Source organism: Melospiza georgiana, chromosome 1 (assembly GCF_028018845.1).
Source record: "Melospiza georgiana isolate bMelGeo1 chromosome 1, bMelGeo1.pri, whole genome shotgun sequence".
Lineage (NCBI taxonomy): Eukaryota > Metazoa > Chordata > Aves > Passeriformes > Passerellidae > Melospiza > Melospiza georgiana.
The window spans coordinates 154,780,764-154,799,957 of NC_080430.1; the positions used below are offsets into that span (position 1 = coordinate 154,780,764).

At 52.7% G+C, this 19,194-nt stretch overlaps 1 protein-coding gene across 14 annotated transcripts in view; it reads left to right on the forward strand.

The window, feature by feature from the left end:
• Positions 1 to 19,194, forward strand: part of SCRIB (scribble planar cell polarity protein) — a 131,224-nt gene that overhangs the window by 48,709 nt on the left and 63,321 nt on the right. For all 14 annotated transcript variants that reach the window (XM_058020166.1, XM_058020215.1, XM_058020261.1 and 11 more), the window contains 3 exons: positions 14,347 to 14,436; positions 15,094 to 15,171; positions 17,981 to 18,289. In XM_058020166.1, the coding sequence (XP_057876149.1) occupies positions 14,347 to 14,436; positions 15,094 to 15,171; positions 17,981 to 18,289 (477 nt within the window). The remainder of the gene's footprint in view (positions 1 to 14,346; positions 14,437 to 15,093; positions 15,172 to 17,980; positions 18,290 to 19,194) is intronic.

A 19,194-nucleotide genomic window follows, 5' to 3' on the forward strand; every position in this document is an offset into this window, starting at 1 on the left:
AGAGCTGCTCTTGGTGCCAGGAGAATAACTTGGTTGGAATATGGGATGCCCTGTGCTGGAGTGCAGAATAACTTTGTTGGAGTGTGGGATACCCTGTGCTGCTGCACTGCAGAATAACTTTGTTAGAGTGTGGGATACCCTCTGCTGGTGCAGTAGAATAACTTGGTTGAATTCTGGGATACCTTCTGCTGCAGCAGGAGAATAACTTTGTTAATGTGTGGGATACCCTGTGCTGTGTTGAGGGAGAGAATGTAAGAAAATAAAGATAGTGTAGAAGGTAATCTCACACCTGAGGAGTTGCAGCTGTACTAATCCCCAAAGATTAGGAAGGGCCTGAATTTAATAGGCCACAGCTGTGTCCAATAAGAGAAGTGATACCAAAGAGTGCGTTAGCTGGTGGTGAAGAGCTTTGGAGTTTGTTTGTTGTACTGTGAAGAGTTGGAGTTTGTTGGCTGTGCTGTGATGAAGAAGGAATCAGTGCTGTGAGGAGGTGCCCATAAGAAATCACCAAGAAGGTGTAGAACTTTTGAAATAAGATGACAGCAGTGCTGCAGCAGAATAACTTTGTTATAGAGTGTGGGATACCCTGTGCTGCAGCAGCAGCAGAATAACTTTGTTAAAGTAACTTGTGGGATAGCCTGTGGTGGATATCTGGGTTCCTGGGCTGGTTCTGTCCCAGGGTTTGGTCTCCATCCTCCTGTACCTGGCAGAGTGGCTGTGCTGGATTTAGAGAGGCTCTGAGAGGAGAAAAGCAGCGTTCAGCGCCTGTTTGAGGTTAGACATGAGCTCTCTTTTCAGGTGGTTCTGATGGAACAGCCTGGAAAGCTGCTGGGCAGGTTGCAGAGCAGTGGAAGGAGGGTCCCAAGGTGCAGAGCAGTGGAAGGAGGGTCCCAAGGGTGCACAGAGCAGTGGAAGGAGGGTCCCAAGGATGCACAGAACAGTGGAAGGAGGGTCCCAAGGTTGCAGGAACAGTGGAAGGAGGGTCCCAAGGTTGCACAGAACAGTGGAAGGAGGGTCCCAAGGGTGCACAGAACAGTGGAAGGAGGGTCCCAAGGTTGCAGAGAAGTGGAAGGAGGGTCCCAAGGTTGCACAGAACAGTGGGAGGAGGGTCCCAATGTGCAGAACAGTGGGAGGAGGGTCCCAAGGGTACACAGAACAGTGGGAGGAGGGTCCCAAGGGTGCACAGAACAGTGGAAGGAGGGTCCCAAGGTTGCACAGAACAGTGGGAGGAGGGTCCCAAGGTGCAGAACAGTGGGAGGAGGGTCCCAAGGGTACACAGAACAGTGGGAGGAGGGTCCCAAGGTTGCACAGAACAGTGGGAGGAGGGTCCCAAGGTTGCACAGAACAGTGGGAGGAGGGTCCCAAGGTTGCACAGAACAGTGGGAGGAGGGTCCCAAGGTTGCACAGAACAGTGGGAGGAGGGTCCCAAGGGTACACAGAACAGTGGGAGGAGGGTCCCAAGGTTGCACAGAACAGTGGGAGGAGGGTCCCAAGGGTACACAGAACAGTGGGAGGAGGGTCCCAAGGTTGCAGGAACAGTGGAAGGAGGGTCCCAAGGTTGCAGGAACAGTGGAAGGAGGGTCCCAAGGGTGCAGAGCAGTGGAAGGAGGGTCCCAAGGGTGCAGAGCAGTGGAAGGAGGGTCCCAAACTGTGTTCCAGTGGCCAGGGCTGCTCTGCTGTGGCAAAGGCTGGTGCCATCCACAGCCTTGGGTGTGCCCAGCCTTAACCCATGTCCTGCAGAGCCCCTGCAGGGGCAGGAGGTGCAGAGTGGTCTGTGCTGCCAAAGCTTCTGCTGCTGGAGACATGGACAGGATTTTGTGTCTCACTCTGCCCAGGGACAGCAGGAGCTGCCTTTCCACTCCCTGGGAAGGAAAAAAGGTATCCAGAGGTGTTGGATGTCTTTGCTGCTGCTGCTCAGGTGTCACATCCTGTTGCTCTGCAGGCAGGGAAGGAGCCTGATCCTGTGGAAACTACTCAGGAATGGCACCATTTGTGTTGGAATGCCAGCCTGAAGCCTGGCACCTGCTATGATCTGCCAGCAGCAGATGGGACAGCACAGCCTGGGGTCCTGGAGCATCCTGTGCTCAAAGGGTTCAGGTTTGGGAAAGGCTCCACAGGGACTGGGGAGCACTGGGATGTGCTGGGAGCCATCCTGAGTTCAGACTCAGCTGTGGAAGGGCCAGCACAGGGACTGGGAGCACTGGGATGTGCTGGGAGCCATCCTGGCTCTCTGCCTGTCCACACACATGGAGCCCTTCCTCTTGCTCTGGTTTTGCATTTATGGGGTGAGTGTGTGCTGCATCAGGGCGTTGTCACACTTGGAATTCTTATCTAGCAAATTTGATTTTCTCATAACGTGACCCCTAAATTTTAAACCCAGAAAAGTTTAATGAACCTCTTGTGTAGTGCAGGAGAGGTGACATCACCTGTGTTAGCTCACCTGGCTTGGCTGGAATATGACAGAGTGGAGTGGTTTTGATATTAAAAAGAAGATACAACACTCCCATTTCTCTTATTTAATTTTTAAGGATATCAAAGTTCTATTGAGAAAAGAAAAATGTGCCATATTTTCTCCTTTAATTTGTCTCGTTTTTAATGTATTCCCATCACAATGTTTTTATGACTTTTTTCTACTGGGTTGAAGGGTCCTCAGTGTTCTTTATGGAATCATAGAGTGGCTTTGGATTAGAAGGGACCTTTGAAATGTCACCCCCTGCCATGGGCTGGGGCACTTTCCACTGCCCCAGGTTGTTCCCTGCCCTGTCCACCCTGGCCTGGAACTCTTCCAGGGATGGGGCAGCCACAGCTTCTCTGGGCCAGGGTTCTGAGACCTTTCCAGGCTGTAACACTCTGGTTTGGGGGTGGGTTTGTGACCTCAGAATGGGTTTGTGACCTGAGCTGTCTTTGTGACCTCTAGATGGGTTTGTGACATTGGGCTGGGTTTGTGACCTTGAGCTGGGTTTGTGATCTCTTCCTGTAAATGTTCAACCTCACCCATGCACCTGTGTCAAGGACAGGGACACGAGTCACCCCCAAAGTGTCAGAGATTGAGGACTGATTTATGTGGCTCCTGCTTGTTCCCCATCACTGATCCCTGCTCAGCTGCAAGTTTTGCCTGATCCAGAGTTCTCTGGGGACCAAGGAGCAAAGTGTGCAGTGACTCTCACACAAATGCAGTTCCCCTTGCCTGCTCCAAGAGTGGGGCAGGATCATTTTGGTTCTGCTCTGCCACACAATCATCTCTTTGGCCTTCACAGAGAGAGCAGGAAGCAGCAGGGAAGGGGCTGATGGAGTGAAAATTGCACATTTAAACACAGTGCTACAGCAAATCCAGGTCTCCCCTCTGCGCTGGGCAGGTGTCCTGTGTGTAACACACAGGGGGCTTTGCTGCTTGGGGCCAGGGTTAGGTGCAAGAGTCAGGCATTGCAATAACCCCCACAGCACTCACAGGGGCTGGGACATTTACCTGCCCTAAAGCTGCTCCCTGTGTGCTGCAGTGAGCTCTGAGTGTCACTGAGGAGAGCAGGAGCTCCCAGCCAGTTCCAGGATCACCCTTGCGGTGGGAAACAATCCCCAGCTGGGCACTGGGCACACTGGGACAGGCTGGGAGAGAGAGTTCAGCTGGAAAGGGGCTGTGCTCAGCTCAGGAGCTCCCAGCCAGTTCCAGGATCACACTGCAGTGGGAAACAATCCCCAGCTGGGCACTGGGCACACTGGGACAGGCTGGCATTTCTGGAGTTGAGCTGGAAAAGGGCTGTGCTCAGCTCAGGAGCAGCAAAGCTCAGTTTGCAGGGAAGATAACAGATGATTTAGAAGGAAGTGCTGAAGTCAAATCTCCTATCAGGGCTGGCAACCCAACATTATACTCTGGTTAATAAATCAGTCCAACTTTTCATTAAATACAGCTTGTTTCATCCTGTTAGCAGTGTGTACACACAAAGATCCCTCCTCCAGGGAGAACTCCAAAACTTCTCCATATTTCTGCTTCTGGAATCATCAGAAAACTTACTTTTAATCTGTGATTTGTTAGATCATGGTTGTAGTTTATCTTGTGCAATCTCTTCCCGCTAGCTGACCCATTGCCTGCTTGTCTTTGGTGTAATTCTATGGACCCCAGTCCTGACTTCTTCCAGCCTTCCTTTTGCTGGATTAGAGAAACCAAGTTTCCATGGTAAGAGGGATTTCCATTTATTCCCTGCCTTTTCTTTCACCTGATCTGCCTGAGCTCAGGGTTGGTGACTATAGACAACATGAGAGAGTTTATCCAGACGTTGGTCCACTGAATTCCATGCTTGTTTTTTCATTTCAAACAAGGCAGTTCCTGCTCCTGCATGGGAATTTCTCTTTGTTCTTACCTTTATTGCACCTTTAGCTTTTCTTCCTGTGTCCGTTGGAGAGGCTTGGCCTCCAAACAAGGAGCGCTCAGAGATGTCTCTGCCGGTTTGTTCTGAGGCAGGTGAGGCCAGGTTTAATGGAATTTTTCCATGTATTCCGCTGCTCCTTGGATAAATGTTCTCCTCCTTCAAAGCCTGCCCTGAGCAGCACAGCTTTGAAGTAGGTTGTGGTAGAGTTGTAAACTCCCAGTCTTTACAGCCTTGTAATTGTGTGTTAAATGATGGGTAAAAGGGCCTTTAGAACAGTCTGAAACTGCTGGGCTGAGAGCAGTCTCCAGTGGAATTTTATAGTGGAAAATACAGTTCAAAAAAATGGCTGCTCCAGGGATTTCACTGCACAGGAAGGGTCAGTAAGAGCAGGAATAAAAACTCTGTGCTGCTGAAGAGATGAAATGGGATGTGTTCTGGTGTTACCTGTCCCAGATGAACCTGGGGGTAGGTTTTTGTCCTGTTTCTGGTTCTGGAATGGTTTGAGGATTGGTAGCTTTGGATAATGCTTTTTATTTCTCTCTAAGCATTTGACTGTTTTCATTTCCAGGGAGACCCTGTCCTGCTGCATTCCGTAGTTTGGCCAGGCCAGATCCTTGCAGGATTCTCTTCTTTTTCTGTCTCTGTGGCCCTGACAAAGCTGGCTCCCAACTGTGATGAGAAGGAAGTGCCAGCTTCCTAAGTGCCACTCTCTGTATTTCAGTAATGAAATAACTCATCCTGGAGTCCTGTCTTGTGTAGTTCATTGATGAAATAACCAATCCTGGAGTCCCACTCTGTGTGGTTCATTAATGAAATAACCAATCCTGGAGTCCCATTTTGTGTAGTTCATTACTGAAATAACTCATCCTGGAGCCCCATTTTGGGTAGTTCATTACTGAAATAACCCATCCTGGAGTCCCACTTTGTGTAGTTCATTAATGAAATAACCAATCCTGGAGTCCCATTTTGTGTGGTTCATTAATGAAATAACCAATCCTGGAGTCCCGCTCTGTGCAGTTCATTAATGTAATAAGCAATCCTGGAGTCCCACTCTGTGTAGTTCATTACTGAAATAACTGATCCTGGAGTCCCATTTTGTGTAGTTCATTAATGAAATAACCAATCCTTGAGTCCCATTTTGTGTAGTTCATTACTGAAATAACTGATCCTGGAGTCCCACTCTGTGTAGCTCATTAATGAAATAACCAATCCTGGAGTCCCATTTTGTGTAGCTCATTAATGAATAACCAATCCTGGGATCACAGAGCAGCCCAGGGGCCTGGACAGCCCCAGGGTTTGAGGGAAGGAGCCCTGGTGAGGCTCTCAGCCCCAGCCTGTCCCAGCCAGGGCTGTGGAGCCTGTCCCAGTGGAGGATTGCTGTCACTGCAGACATTTCTCCCATGCCCCAGGATGAAGTCAGGCCTTTTTACAGACACACAGCAGCGCTGATCTGGATGTGGATCTGCAGCCCTGCACACACACAGCTGTCAGAGGGGGGTCACGTGATGTGTGAATGTTCTCATAGCTGTAGGAGCCCTGGGTTTTGTTGATGCTGCAAATGTGACCATATTCCCTGTTCCAAAAAGGCATCCTGGCTTCCTTCTCCCTTGGGGAAACGTGGTCACTGTCCTCATTAATGAGGTGTCCTGGGGATGTGCAGGAGCAGAGCAGCACCCTGAGCATGGCAGGTCCCTGTCCCATCTGCTGCCAGTGCTGCTGTCCCCAGATCAGGGACTGTGGCAGGTCCCTGTCCCTTCCTTTGCTGCTGTCAAAGATCTCCTTTGGGGTTCTGTGCTTTGCACTGTGTTTTGTTTTGCACTGCTTTTGTGGAGTTGCTCAGTGGAGTGAAGTCAGTGAAGTGCCCAAACTCCCCTGCCCTGTGCCCCCCATCTCTGCCCTGGAAGGGCTCACACTCCCCTGCCCTGTGCCCTCATCTCTGCCCTTGCTCACACTCCCCTGCCCTGTGCCCTCATCTCTGCCCTTGAAGTGCTCAAACTCCCCTGCCCTGTGCCCCCATCTCTGCCCTGGAAGGGCTCACACTCCCCTGCCCTGTGCCCCCATCTCTGCCCTTGAAGGGCTCACACTCCCCTGCCCTGTGCCCTCATCTCTGCCCTGGAAGGGCTCACACTCCCCTGCCCTGTGCCCCCATCTCTGCCCTGGAAGGGCTCACACTCCCCTGTCCTGTGCCCCCCATCTCTGCCCTGGAAGGGCTCACACTCCCCTGCCCTGTGCCCCCCATCTCTGCCCTTGCTCAAACTCCCCTGCCCTGTGCCCCCATCTCTGCCCTGGAAGGGCTCACACTCCCCTGCCCTGTGCCCCCCATCTCTGCCCTTGAAGGGCTCACACTCCCCTGCCCTGTGCCCTCATCTCTGCCCTGGAAGGGCTCACACTCCCCTGCCCTGTGCCCCCATCTCTGCCCTTGCTCAAACTCCCCTGCCCTGTGCCCCCATCTCTGCCCTGGAAGGGCTCACACTCCCCTGCCCTGTGCCCCCCATCTCTGCCCTTGAAGGGCTCACACTCCCCTGCCCTGTGCCCTCATCTCTGCCCTGGAAGGGCTCACACTCCCCTGCCCTGTGCCCCCATCTCTGCCCTTGAAGGGCTCACACTCCCCTGCCCTGTGCCCCCCATCTCTGCCCTGTGCCCCCCATCTCTGCCCTTGAAGGGCTCACACTCCCCTGCCCTGTGCCCCCCATCTCTGCCCTTGAAGGGCTCACGCTCCCCTGCCCTGTGCCCCCCATCTCTGCCCTTCTGGTACCCTTTTGAGAACTGAACCCCCTGGAACAGGGAAAGGAATCGTATGAGAGCCAGGAAACCTCCAGCCCATGGCCCTGGGCTGCTCTCCTGCCAGGGCTGCTTTCCTTTGTGTTCCTTTCCCGCTGCCTGGGGTTAATTTAGCTCTCAGCAGCCAGTCCCATCTCCCTTTCGCTCACTGTTATTTTCAGCCTGTCTCTGTGTCCCCCTGAGCTGTCAGTGACCAAAGCCAGACAGATTTAGCTCTTCTCATCTTTCCTGGTCAATCAGTGCCTCCTGCTCTTCCCTGTCCCAGCTCTGTGCACCCAAGCTGAGCAGAATCCCAGAGTTATTCAGGTTAGAAAAGATCTCCAGGACCATCAAGTTCAGCCTCTGACTGACCCACACCTTGTCACCAGCCCATAGCCCTGAGTGCCACATCCAGTCATGCCTTGCACACCTCCAGGGATGGTGACTCTGTCACTCACTGAGCAGCCAATGCCTGTGACCCTTCCTGGGGAGAAATTCTTCCTGATGCCCAGCCTAAACCTTGAGGCTGTAGTGTGACAGTTAAACCAGTGTGTTGTGTCATGTTGCACTGACTGAACGTGTGCCAGAGCACAGTGACAGGAGCTGAGGGGCCCAGACCCAGCAGGACAGAGGGATCTTCCCCTGCTGGGTGCTCAGCTCCTGGCACTCTGTGGGTCATGTTCATGCCCAGGTATGAGGCACCATGGGGCCTGCCATCCGTGGTTCTGTCTGATCCTCTCCAATTCCTTTTATGCATTTCTGTCCCACAGAATCTAGTGGCAATCAATTATAAATTCACTTGAGCTTTATATCCAAAAGTGTTTTTTAAGCTTGCCACTGGTATTTCATTTGGTATCTTACTGAGTTCCACTGAATATCCCTAATTCTTTTGTGATTGCAAACATGGAATAACCATCTCCTATGAAGTTATTAATGCCATGAAAAGGTAAAAAGGTCTATTTCCCCCCCTGAATTGGAAGGCCCCCCAGCCTCCCCTCATATGGAATTATTTCAATTCTTTCTGCTTTAGAATAAAGCCACGCCTGACAGATCTTGACAGAGCCCAAATTCTTGTTTCTCTCCTGATGGCTCTTACCTGGTTCTTTCTTGGAGCACAGCTTCCATGTTCTGCACAAGTCTGCTTGTGCAAAAGTGAACCTTCACTTCATCAGCCAATTCTGGAGTCTTCTCAGGATGAAATAGGTTGTCTTTTGAGGGACCTGGTTTTCATAGAATTCAGCTGTTCCTCATGAAAGCCATTTGGTATCTGCTCAGAGCCACATTTGCCCCTCAGTTACTGCTGGAGTGATGTCTGGGTGAGGAGCTGATGGTCTCAGGAATCCCTCTGGGTACAAAAAGCCCAGAATTTCGGAAATGCTCTATAAGGATCTCAGGCAAATGTTGGGACTCTTGAACACAAGTTGTCCAGCCCTTTTGATTTTTGAAAAGGTTGTTGATGATATTTTATGGATTCTTCAGCTGCTGTTGAGGCGGGATTGCTCACCTTCACATGGCAACTGTCCCTTGTCACATGTCTGTCCCAACATAAATCCAAATCACTTATTGCAGTGTGCATCTCCTGTGTCAGTGTGACAGTCTCAGATAAATCTTTTGGGACATGTAAACACCAGGATTGGGCACTGAGAGTCAGGGATTCTGTCTGTCCTAACATAAATCCAAATTATTGCAGTGTGCATCTCCTGTGTCAGTATGACACTCTCAAATCTTTTGGGACGCATAGATGCCAGGATTGGGCACTGAGAGTCAGGGAATCAGTAAGGTTGGAAAAGACCTGTAAGAACAGCAGGTCCAGCCATCAACCCAGCACCACCACCATGTTCATCACTAAACCATGTCCTCAGGTGCCATATCCACATGGTTTTTGAACACTTCCAGATATGAGGACTCCACCCCTGTCCTGAGCAATCCATGTCAGGGCTGGACAGCCATTTACAGTAAGGAATTTTCCCAGTATCCCATCTAAACCACTCCTGGCACAGCTTGAGACTGTTTGCCCTTGTCCTGTCCCTTGTTCCCTGGGAGCAGAGCCTGGCTCCACCTTCCTGGCAGGGAGCTGTAGAGACTGAGATGGTCCCTCCTGAGCCTCCTTTCCTCCAGGCTGAGCCCCCGTGAGCTGCCTCAGCTGCTGCTGGTGCTGCAGGCTTTTCCCCAGCTCTGTTCCTGGCTCTGGGCTTGCTGATGCCCCTCGAGCTGCCCCGGCTGCTCCTGGTGCTCCAGAACTTTCCCCAGCTCTGTTCCTGGCTCTGGGCTTGCGGATGCCCCTCAGTGTCTTTCTGGTTCTGAGGGGGCTCCAAACTGACCCCAGCTGTGTGCATCCACTTGTAGAACCATTTATAAATTGGTGCCTTTCCATCTTCTGGATGTGAAGCCCTTGAACCCCACTCCTGTGCGTGTGTTTGGAGGAAGAACTTGGTCTTTCAGCAGCTCTGAGCTTTGTCCCTTGAGTTCTGTCCCTTAAATGCCTCCAGCTCCTGCTCTTCCCTGTCCCAGCTCTGTGTGCCCAAGCTGAGCAGAATCCCAGACTTATTTAGGTTAGAAAAGACCTCCAGGACCATCAAGCTCAACCTCTGACTGATCCACACCTTGTCACCAGAGCCCTGAGTGCCACGTCCAGTCCTTCCTTGCACACCTCCAGGGATGCCATGGTTGGTGCCTACCGTGCCCCTGGCAGGCTGCAGGGATCCTCAGGGATGAGTTGCAGGGCACAGCAGCAAATTCGGACTGCCCCAAATCTGCTGGGCAGCCCCCAGATGTCCCTGGCTCTGCCTGAATCTGTCCAGTGTGCAGCAGCTCTGGTGTGTGCAGCTGCTGCTGAAAGCTGGGAATTCTGCAGGAGCACTGAGTCTGATAACAGAGAAGGGTGGGTGGGTGAGCTTTAAGGTCCCTTCCACCCAAACTGTGAAAAACGCCAATCACTTGTTTTTACAATGTTAAAAGTTTAATAGTAATTAAATGGTTATAAAAATAGTAATACAATTAGAGTAATAATAATTTGGACAGTTTGAATTAGGACAATATGAGACAATAAAGACAAAGAGTTACGAACAGTCCGGGTACCCTTTACACCTCATCCATGATGCATAAATTCCATTCAAACACAGGATTCTATCTGGGCAGTGTCAGCTTCTTCCTCTGAATCCTGACAGCGCCTTCGAGGTGGGAAGAAGTTCATTTCTTCTGATAATGGAGCAATGAATTCTCTTTCTCTGAAAGATTGAGGTGTCCTGGGGCTGCTATCTTGCTGCAAGTCCTTTCTTTAAAAAAAACATCCTACAAAGCATAGTTTGTATTTTAACATTTTTTATAACCTAAAACTATATTTAACACACTACTTAAGAGAATTAATACAGCATTACTTTCTAACACAACACATATAATACTCATTTTAATATTTGGGAAAAGCCAACCATAAAAAACATGCATTTTTCACCCAAACCATTCCATGATTCCATGTTAAAAGACAGTTACACCAAAAGCCATACGAAAACTGGGTTGAGGTGGCCCTGGGTCATGCTTGGTGTGTCCCCAAAGAGGCACGGGCAGGATGTGGAACAAGCTGAGGTGCACAAGGGGTGGAACTGCTGGGTGTATTTGGGGCCACTGATGGTGAATGGGTTCCCAGTGGGATCCCAGGGTGAAGGATGGCAGTGTGACCGTGTTCACAGGGGCCTCAGGTTGAGGGAAGAGACGAGGATCTGACTCCATGTTTCAGAAGGCTGATTTATTATTTTGTGTTATATATTATATTAAAACTATACTAAAAGAATAGAAGAAAGGATTTCATCAGAAGGCCAGCTAAGAATAGAAAAAGAAGGAATGATAACAAAGGCTTGTGGCTCGGACAGAGAGTCCCAGCCAGCTGACTGTGATTGGCCATTAATCAGAAACAACTCTATGAGACCAATCACAGATGCACCTGTTGCATTCCACAGCAGCAGATAACCATTGTTTACATTTTGTTCCTGAGGCCTCCCAGCTTCTCAGGAGGAAAAATCTTAAGGAAAGGATTTTTTATAAAAGATGTCTGCGACATGGCAGCTCAAAGTGTGGCAGCTTTTCCAATTTCCCCACTTTCCCCTGGCACTGCAGCACTTTTCCTGCAGGGCTGTTCCCTGCTGAGGACCTGGGAGCATGGCGTGCTCTCCATGAAGGTTTGTGCTTTCTGCAGAGGGAGAAGCACTGAGTTTTGGTGAAAATCAGCTCAGATCAGATCATCTGAGAGGGGCTGTGGGTGGGTCCCTGTCTTTGGGGGAAAATACAAAAAGGGTAAAATACACAAAGGATAAAATGCCCCTTGAAATCCATGGCAGGAGCAATGGCAAGGAGGGAGCTGAGCTGTCCCTGCTGGGGCAGCTCTGTGCTCTGGTTTCAGTGGTTTCTGTGTGGTTTTGTGGCAGTCCCAGAGCACCCTTAGGAAAGAGGAACTTGGGGGAACAAAGAGCTTCAGGGTTTGGAGCCAGAAACAGCCTGAGCTGCACCTTGAAGGGCCATTCCAGGCTGCTGGATCCAGGTCCTTCTTCTTGAGGTTCATGCCTACTCAAACATCCATCCACCAATCTCACCACACTGGCTTTTGTGTGATTTTCTTGGGAGTTTGAAATCTTTTCAGCCCACATATACTCATATATAACTCAAGCTCCTCTGCTGCAGTTGTCCCAGCATTTTTAATCTGACTTGTTTTCTCCTTGGGGTTTTGCTTTTCACATTGATGGACAGAAGGTTCCCATCAGGCCAGTTGGCTTTTCTAGCAGGTTTCCCCCTATTTCTAGACTGGTTTGCTGAATCTGAGGGGTGAAATCCAGGGGGTTTCTTGTGAAATCCAAGGGGTTTGTGGCATACCTCTCTGTTAGTTTACAGCATCAGCTTCCCATGCAGCTGGAAGTGACATTCTGTGACCAGTGACATCAGACAGTCCTCAGTCATTATCCAAAACCATGATCCTGTCCAATGGATCTGGGCACTGACCAGACCTGGGAAACACCAGGATCCTGCTCTTAGACCAGTCTGTAATCCCTGCCTGAAGCCTTGGTTTGCTGTAATTCCTGTAATCCCTGCCTGAAGCCCTGGTTTGCTGTCATTCCTGTAAATTCCCGTAATTCTTGCCTGAAGCCCTGGATTGCTGTCAATCTTAGAAACGTTTGTGTTGAACATAGAATTACACAATTTCCTGATCATCAGGATCCTCAAGTCCAGCTTCTGGCCCTGCACAGAACAACCCCAGAAATCCTCCCATGTGCCTGGGAGCATGGTCTGAGCACTCCTTGGACAGTACAGCTGTGAGTCTTCAGAGCATTTCTAGAGTCCAGTGAGTCTGGGTGGAAAAACAAGGGTTTTGTAGTTAGTTCCTAATAGAATCATGGAAGGAGCATTGTCTGGTCAGGAGCTGGTTTGAGTTGGGCTGTCTTGGTGTTGTCTCCTCACCACCCCATTTCTGTTTTGCTTGGGTATTCCAAAACTTGGAATTTGACTCAGTTTCTGGCTCTTACACAGAGAGTGAGCTGGTGGCAGGTCTGGAATCAGGGATTTCCCTGGGAAGATTCACATTCTTGCTTGGGTATTCCAAAACTTGGAATTTGACTCAGTTTCTGGCTCTTGCACAGAGACAGTGAGGTGATGGCAGGTCTGGAACCAGGGATTTCCCTGGGAAGATCCCTCAGTGTTCTGCTGTGCTGTAATCTGGGCACCAGAGGAGCTGGCCGAGCAGAGCACTCAGCTTGTCCCACATTTCCTGCAGGGCATTTTGGTTTGGGTTTTGTTTTAGCCTTAGCAGAACATGTGTAGGGGGATACAGTGTGGGTAAATGAAGGTGGTACAGAATGTAATCTTGTCCCCTAAAGAGTTGCAGCTGAACCAATTACTAAAGATTAGGAGCAGGACTGATGTGAACAGGCCACACCTGTAGCCAATAGGAACAGTGTTATAAAAGAGTGGATTGGTGGGATCTGGAGTTAGGTGGCTGCTGCAAGGACCAGGAACAGTCAGTGCCAGAGGCGATGCCTATGAGAAACACCAAGGAGGTATGAAACTCTGGTGACATGGAACCCTTGCACCATAATGATAGAAGAACTCTTGATATATAAGACAGCAAATATGGAGCTCCACAAGATGTTGGTTCTGTCACTGCAGAAGTGAAAGGGGGCTGGAAGGGAGATGTTAAGGAAGATGATCCCTGCTTCCTTTGCTGCCCATGCTGTGGCAACGAGCGACACACCTGAATCTCTGCAGCAGCCTCTCTCCATTCTGGGCTTTGCTCACAAAGAGGTGACGTGGAGGACAGCAAGTTTGGTTCTCTGTGCTCATTTCTGTCACTGAGCTCCCCAGCTCCTTGGCCCTGAGAGAGTCCTGTCTGTCCTGTTCCTTTCCCTGTGTCCTACCACGTGCTCCCTGTCTTCCTTCTCCTGACTGTGGCATTGGGAATGGCTCGTGCTGGTGTCCCTAAAAGAAACAGCTTCAGCCTGAGTCACATCAGCATGGCTGGGTGTGTGGAGGTGGGAGGTAGGAAGGAGAAGACTTGTGGATTGCTCAGCTGTGATCCTGAGCAGCTGGGGCAGAGGGGAGCAGAGCATCTGGGGTTTTTGGAATTGCGTGTTGATTTCCATCAATACAGCAAAGCCCAGTGTCCATCCAGAGCCTTCTGGACAAGGTGCCATCCTGGTCACTGCACACTGCTCTGGGGTGGCCTGGAATGCCCCTGGGGTGCTGGAATTACACTCAGAGGGAGCCCTGGCAGAGCCAGGCTGTGGTGTGAGCACTGTCCCTGTCCTGTGATCCAGTTCCAGTCCAAACTGGCTGCCCAGTTTGCCTTGTGCTGGAATCCCCTCAGCTATGCCTGCTGTGGGCAGGCTGGCTGTTGGCTCAGGGCTCAGCTGTGGGAAGGGATTGGTGTGTTCCATGGGTTGTGGGGGTGCTGCCTCTGAGGCATGAGTGCCAGAGCACCCCCAGTGTGTCCCACAGGTGCCAGAGCACCCCCAGTGTGTCCCACAGATCCCCTTTGGGTCCCAGGGCCCCCCCAGTGCCAGGAGATGGCCCAGAGTTGCTGTTTTCCATGCAAGGGAGCTGTACTTGGCTCTGGGTGCCCGGACCCATGTCCTGTCCCTGTCACAGCCCCCCCAGTGCCAGGAGATGGCCCAGAGCTGCTGTTTTCCCTGCAGAGGAGCTGTCCCTGGCTCTGGGTGCCCTGACCCTGTCCCTTGTGTTGCAGCTGACCCTGACCATCGTGCGGCAGACGGGCGGGCTGGGCATCAGCATCGCCGGGGGCAAGGGCTCCACGCCCTACAAGGGGGATGACGAGGTAAGGCCTGGCTCTGTCACTGCCCCTGTCACTGTCCCTGCTGAGCCAGCTCCTGCTGGGGACGGGGTGTCCCTCGTGGGAGTTTTGGGCTGGGTGGGAGCAGCCCTGGATGCTCCCAAAGGGAGGGTGGTGGGGTGGAGCAGGATGGGGGATGAGCTGGGTGAGCCGTGGTGGTGGCGTGGAGCAGACCCCAGCAGGATATGGGGGATGAGCTGGGTGAGCCATGGTGGTAGGATGGAGCAGACCCCTGCCTCTGAGCCAGGATGGGCTGAGCTGGAGCTGCCATGGAAGCAGGGGTTCCTCCCCACTGTGGGGCACAGGGTGTGGGGTTGTTCCCCACCTGGTGGCATCAGCTCCATCCTGTGATGCCAGTTCCACTGGAAGAGGGTTAAGGTGTCATTCCCTGGTCTTGTGGCTCACCTGGGGCAGCCTTGCCACGAGGCTTCTGTCCCCCTCTTGTCACCTTGGGGCAGCCCTGCCATGGTGTTTCTGTCCCCTTTGTCACCTTGGGGTTTCTGTTCCTTCACCCCAGCTCCTGAGCTGCCATGTCCTCCCCTCATTGTGGGTTCAGGACTGGCCAGGGGCTGGGGCTGAGGGTCCCTGCCCTGCAGAGGGGTGAGGAATGGGCTCTCCATCAACAGAGGGTTTTGTTTGCAGGGCATCTTCATCTCCCGCGTGTCCGAGGAGGGTCCTGCAGCTCGGGCAGGGGTCCGTGTTGGTGACAAGCTCCTGGAGGTAAGCGCTGGCTCCTGGCACAGCAAATGCTGCTGCTGATGGCTTGGAGGGGAGGTGTGACCGTGTTCACAGGGGTCTGAGGGTGAGGGGAGAGATGAGGATCTGACTCCATTATTTCAGAAGGCTGATTTATTATTTTATGATATATATTATATTAAAACTATACTAAAATAATAGAAGAAAGCTAGCCTTCTGATGAAATCCTAAGAATAGAAAAAGAAAGAATGATAACAAAGGCTTGTGGCTCGGACGGAAAGTCCCAGCCAGCTGACTGTGATTGGCCATTAATTAGAAACAACTCTATGAGACCAATCACAGATGCACCTGTTGCATTCCACAGCAGCAGATAACCATTGTTTACATTTTGTTCCTGAGGCCTCCCAGCTTCTCAGGAGGAAAAATCCTAAGGAAAGGATTTTTCATAAAAGATGTCTGTGACAGGGAGGTGTGAGATGATTGGGAATGGATTTGCATCAGACATGTTATAGACCAAGATGTGTAAGAGCTAAACAAAATCCCTTTGGCTCAGAGATGGTTGTTTAATTTATGTTACCATGAATATTTTGTTGCTTTATAAGCTCCTGCATTTGCTCTGGCCCAGCTCTGAAGTGTTGTGTGGCCCAGGTGGGAGTAAATACAATAAAAGAGCACATACCTGGGCAGAGCAAAAGTGAACCCTGTAAATAGCTTCTTACCCAGGGAGCCAGCCATGGGGATTGTTTGGGTGGGAGAGGACATTAAAGCTCATCTCATTTCACCTCTGCCATGGGCAGGAGCACCTTCCACCAGCCCAGGCTGCTGGGCTAACCCCCTGGTCCTCCCTTTTGTGCCACCCTGGAGATTATGTGCTCTGTGACATCCCCACACCGAGAGACTGTCACACTGACAGCTCTGGGTGTTCCAGGGCTGTGAGCAGCTCCATGTCCCTCCTGGAAGATGGACAGGGGTCAGCCTTGTGTTGGACTGTGCTGAATTTTGTTGGTGGAGATGGTTCTGTGTGGGGTTATCTGTCTGGGATGTTACCTGTGAGGATGATACAGGTGTAGGGAATTCAGGACTCCCTGTGGGGAAGGAATTCCTCTGGAAGGGCCTTTGCTTGGTTGGCCTGGCCTGGGACAGGTTGCAGGTGCTGTGGGAAGGCAGTAAAACCTCCCAGAGGTCTGGGCACACCTGTGGGACAGGGCCCAGGTGGGGTGTGAGGGGCTGGGCCAGCTCCCTTGGGCAGCAGTGGTTGGGCTTGAGATGGGTGTGAGATTGGGGCTGTGTGAGATTGGGCTGGGTGGGAGGGGACACTGAGTGTGGGACTGGGGCTGTGTGTTAGAGGATGCTGGGTGTGAGGCTGGGGCTCTGTGTAGGTTTAGGCTGTTTGAGGTTGAGGCTGTGTGAGTGGGCTGGATGTGGAGTCTGGATGTGAGGGGACACTGGGTGTGAGGTGAGGCTGTGTTTGAGGTCAGGGCTCTGTGTAGGTTGTGCTGGGTGTGAGGAGACACTGGGCGTGAGGTCAGGGCTCTGTACAGGTTGGGCTAGGTATGAGGGCTGGCTGTGTGTGAGACTGGGGCTCTGTGTTTGCTGGGCTCTGTGTTGGTCAGGGCACTATATCAGGGCAGGCTGTGTGTGAGACTGGGGCTCTGTGTTGGTCGGGGCACTATATCAGGGCAGGCTGTGTGTGAGACTGGGGCTCTGTGTTGGTCGGGGCACTATATCAGGGCAGGCTGTGTGTGAGACTGGGGCTCTGTGTTGGTCGGGGCACTATATCAGGGCAGGCTGTGTGTGAGGTTGGGGCTCTGTGGTTTTGGGCTCTGTATTGGTCAGGGCTCCGTGTTTGCTGGGCTCTGTGTTTGTTGGGTTCTGTGTCAGGAAATACTGTCACTTTCCCCACGCCCAGGTGAACGACGTGTCCCTGCACTGTGTGTGTTGGTCAGGGCTGTGTTTGTTGGACTGTGTGTCTCACGGCAGTCTGTCTGTCTGTCTCCCCCTGTGCCCAGGTGAATGACGTGTCCCTGCACTGTGTGTGTTGGTCAGGGCTGTGTTTGGGCTCTGTTTCAGTCTCACAACACACTGTCTGTCTCTCTCTCTGCCCAGGTGAACGGCGTGTCCCTGCACTGGGTGTGAGGTCAGGGCTCTGTGTCAGGCTGTGTGTTGGTCAGGACAGGCTGTGTTTGGGCTGTATCTCAGTCTCACAGCACACTGTCTCTCCGTGCCCAGGTGAACGGCGTGTTGGTGCACTGTGTGAGATTGCTCTCTGTGTTGGGCTCAGTCTCACAGCTATCTATCTCTCCATGCCCAGGTGAACGGCGTGTCCCTGCACTGTGTGTGTTGGCCAGGGCTCTGTCTCACAGCAGTCTGTCTGTCTCTGTCCCCATGCCCAGGTGAATGGTGTGTCCCTGCACTGTGTGAAGTTGGTCAGGGCTGTGTGAGGTTGGTCAGGGTTCAGTCTCACAGCAGTCTCTCTCTCTCTCTCCCCCCGTGCCCAGGTGAATGGCGTGTCCCTGCACTGTGTGTGTTGGTCAGGGCTCTGTCTCACAGCAGTCTGTCTGTCTCTGTCCCCATGCCCAGGTGAACGGCGTGTCGCTGCACTGTGTGAGGTTGGTCAGGGCTCTGTCTCACAGCAGTCTGTCTGTCTGTCTGTCCCCGTGCCCAGGTGAACGGCGTGTCCCTGCACTGTGTGTGTTGGTCAGGGCTCTGTCTCACAGCAGTCTGTCTGTCTGTCTGTCCCCGTACCCAGGTGAACGGCATGTCCCTGCACTGTGTGTGTTGGTCAGGGTTCAGTCTCACAGCAGTCTCTCTCTCTCTCTCCCCCCGTGCCCAGGTGAACGGCGTGTCCCTGCACTGTGCCGAGCACCACGTGGCGGTGGAGGCGCTGCGGGGCTCGGGCAGCTCGGTGTCCATGACGGTGCTGCGGGAGCGGATGGTGGAGCCCGAGAACGCCATCACGGTGACCCCGCTGCGGCCCGAGGACGACTACAGCCCGCGGGAGCGGCGCGGGGGGCTGCGCTTCCCCGAGGACCCCGAGGCGGCCGCCGAGCGCTTCTCCACCTGCCTCATGCGCAACGAGAAGGGGCTGGGCTTCAGCATCGCCGGCGGCAAGGGCTCCACGCCCTACCGGGCCGGGGACACGGTCAGTGCGGGCCCTGGGACCCAGATCCTCGTCCCTGGGGTTCCAAAATCCTCGTGCCTGGGGACCCGGATCCGCATCCCTGGCCGTGCAGCAGGGCAGCCTGGCCCTGAGCTGCTGGGCAGGGTTTGGAGGGACCTTAAACCTCACCTTGTGGTGAGCAGGTTCCGCTGTGCCAGTTTTGCTCCAGTGACCATGGCCTTCAACACTTGCAGGGATCCCGGGACAGCCACAGCTGCTCTGTGCCAGGGCCAAACCATCCTCAAAGGGAACAATTCCTCATTCCCAATGTCCCATCCAGCCTGGCCTCGGGCACTGCCAGGGATCCAGGAGCAGCCACAGCTGCTCTGAGCAAGGGCTCCATGCCCTACCGAGCTGGGGACACGGTCAGTCTGGGTCCTGGGACCCAAATCCTCATCCCCGGGCGTGCAGCAGGGCAGCCTGGCCATGGGCTGCTGGGCTGGGTGCTCTAAAGTCAGGGGATCACAGAATTCTGGCATGGTTTGCATTTGGAGGGGCCTTAAACCTCACTTTGTGGTGGGCAGGTTCCGCTGTGCCAGTTTGCTCCAAGTCCTGCCCACCATGGCCTTCAACATTTGCAGGGATGCAGGGGCAGCCACAGCTGCTCTGGGCACCCTGTGCCAGGGCCAAACCACCCTCAAAGGGAACAATTCCTGCCCAATGTCCCATCCAGCCTGGCCTTAGGCACAGATCTAGGGGCAGCCACAGCTGCTCTGGGCACCCTGTGCCAGGGCCTCACACCCTCACAGGGGAATATTCCTGCCCAATATCCCATCCAGCCCTGCCCTCTGGCACTGGGAAGCCATTCCCCTTGTGCTGTCACTCCAGGCCCATGTCCAAGTCCCTCTCTGTCTTTTTTTATAGAAGGAGGGTGGCTGTGGCTCCGA